Raw genomic sequence first — 1198 nt, 5'->3', positions numbered from 1 at the left:
GTGTACTCAACAAGATGGAAAGCGCCACATTCATGCTTAATATACATATTACAACCATAAATAAGGACCTCCGACTAATTATGTTATTAATCATTAATTATTATACTAGCCTAGCCAGAAAAAGCCAATTTGAGAAGGCTATCTGATTCAAAAGTACTAGGAATGAAATTCGAATCGTGCTCGCTGTGTACCGCAAAGCTCGAGTTTGAAACATACGGGTACTAATTGTAGGATTACTCAAAAGTTTACATGTTAAATGTAGGGCTCCATTTAAAACGATGCTTAGGCTTATTTTGATTGGCTGAATCTACAGCAGCCTTCTTGTTGAGTACCGGTACACAGCTCTTTTGATTATGACGTCATCTGATTTGATTTGTTAAAATATTTTGTTATCGTATACACGATAAATCGTTATCGAATCGTCCTAGTGTAAAAACCTCTCTTATTTCTTTGGCTTTCTATATGAACAATAACTTTTTAGCTTTTTTTTTATCGTTATCGTTGAAATATAAACAGGCCTTTAGCCTGGCCTCTATACTACGCTACAATGCGAGCCTAGCAAATTCAAAATGGGGACTAGGCCTAGGCCTAGGCCTAGGCTTAGCCTAGCTAGGCTTTTTTAAGTAGGTCCATGAAGGCACTGGATGGTCTTACCTTTAACAACATTCCCTGAGATAGGCTTTGGGGGAGGATCAGGTGCTTTCTCGCCAACTCCAGCCATTCTTTGAACGCAACGGTAGTTCAAAATTAAAGCGTAGGCTTGGAAGTAATGACAATGTAAACAACTTACACTGTAAGCCTAGGCGTACGGCTGAGGCTATCGGAACTGCCGCAGTGCGAAAAAAGCTGCTGTTTTCTATCGGCACTGCCGCAGTGTTAAAAAGCTGCTGTTTTCTATCCCACTCGAAAAGCTGCTGTCTATATATATGACAAACATTGCGAATCAACGGTGCGTAACCAATAGAAATAAGATAAGAGCTTTTGGGCTGATTTTCTGACATCATGTTATTTAAAAAATCATAACTCCATAACGGGGCGTCGTATCCAAAATAAAATTCCAGAAAAATGTTCTTAAAAGACTAGTCTACACCACTATATGATTGAAAAAATGAAAAATGTTTTTGACCTCTGAAATCAAGATGGGAAAAAAACCTATCTAAGTAGTGTATTAAAATAGGTATATGCGAGTACTGGTACT

The 1198-nt window shown here is 38.1% G+C and overlaps 1 protein-coding gene across 1 annotated transcript in view; it reads right to left on the bottom strand.

The window, feature by feature from the left end:
• LOC117101080 (coiled-coil domain-containing protein 50-like) overlaps positions 1-889 on the bottom strand; it is a 65341-nt gene extending 64452 nt beyond the window's left edge. The window contains exon 1 of the mRNA XM_033240947.1: positions 655-889. Within this exon, the coding sequence (XP_033096838.1) occupies positions 655-721 (67 nt within the window). The 5' untranslated portion in view covers positions 722-889. The remainder of the gene's footprint in view (positions 1-654) is intronic.
• Between the last annotated feature and the right edge of the window lie 309 nt (positions 890-1198).

The sequence above is a fragment of the Anneissia japonica genome, unplaced genomic scaffold (genome assembly GCF_011630105.1).
Source record: "Anneissia japonica isolate Jap-2015-1 unplaced genomic scaffold, ASM1163010v1 scaffold1201_len176657_cov207, whole genome shotgun sequence".
NCBI classification, from domain to species: domain Eukaryota; kingdom Metazoa; phylum Echinodermata; class Crinoidea; order Comatulida; family Comatulidae; genus Anneissia; species Anneissia japonica.
Note: the sequence above shows the minus strand (reverse complement) of the source record. Positions and strands in the feature narration are given on the sequence as shown.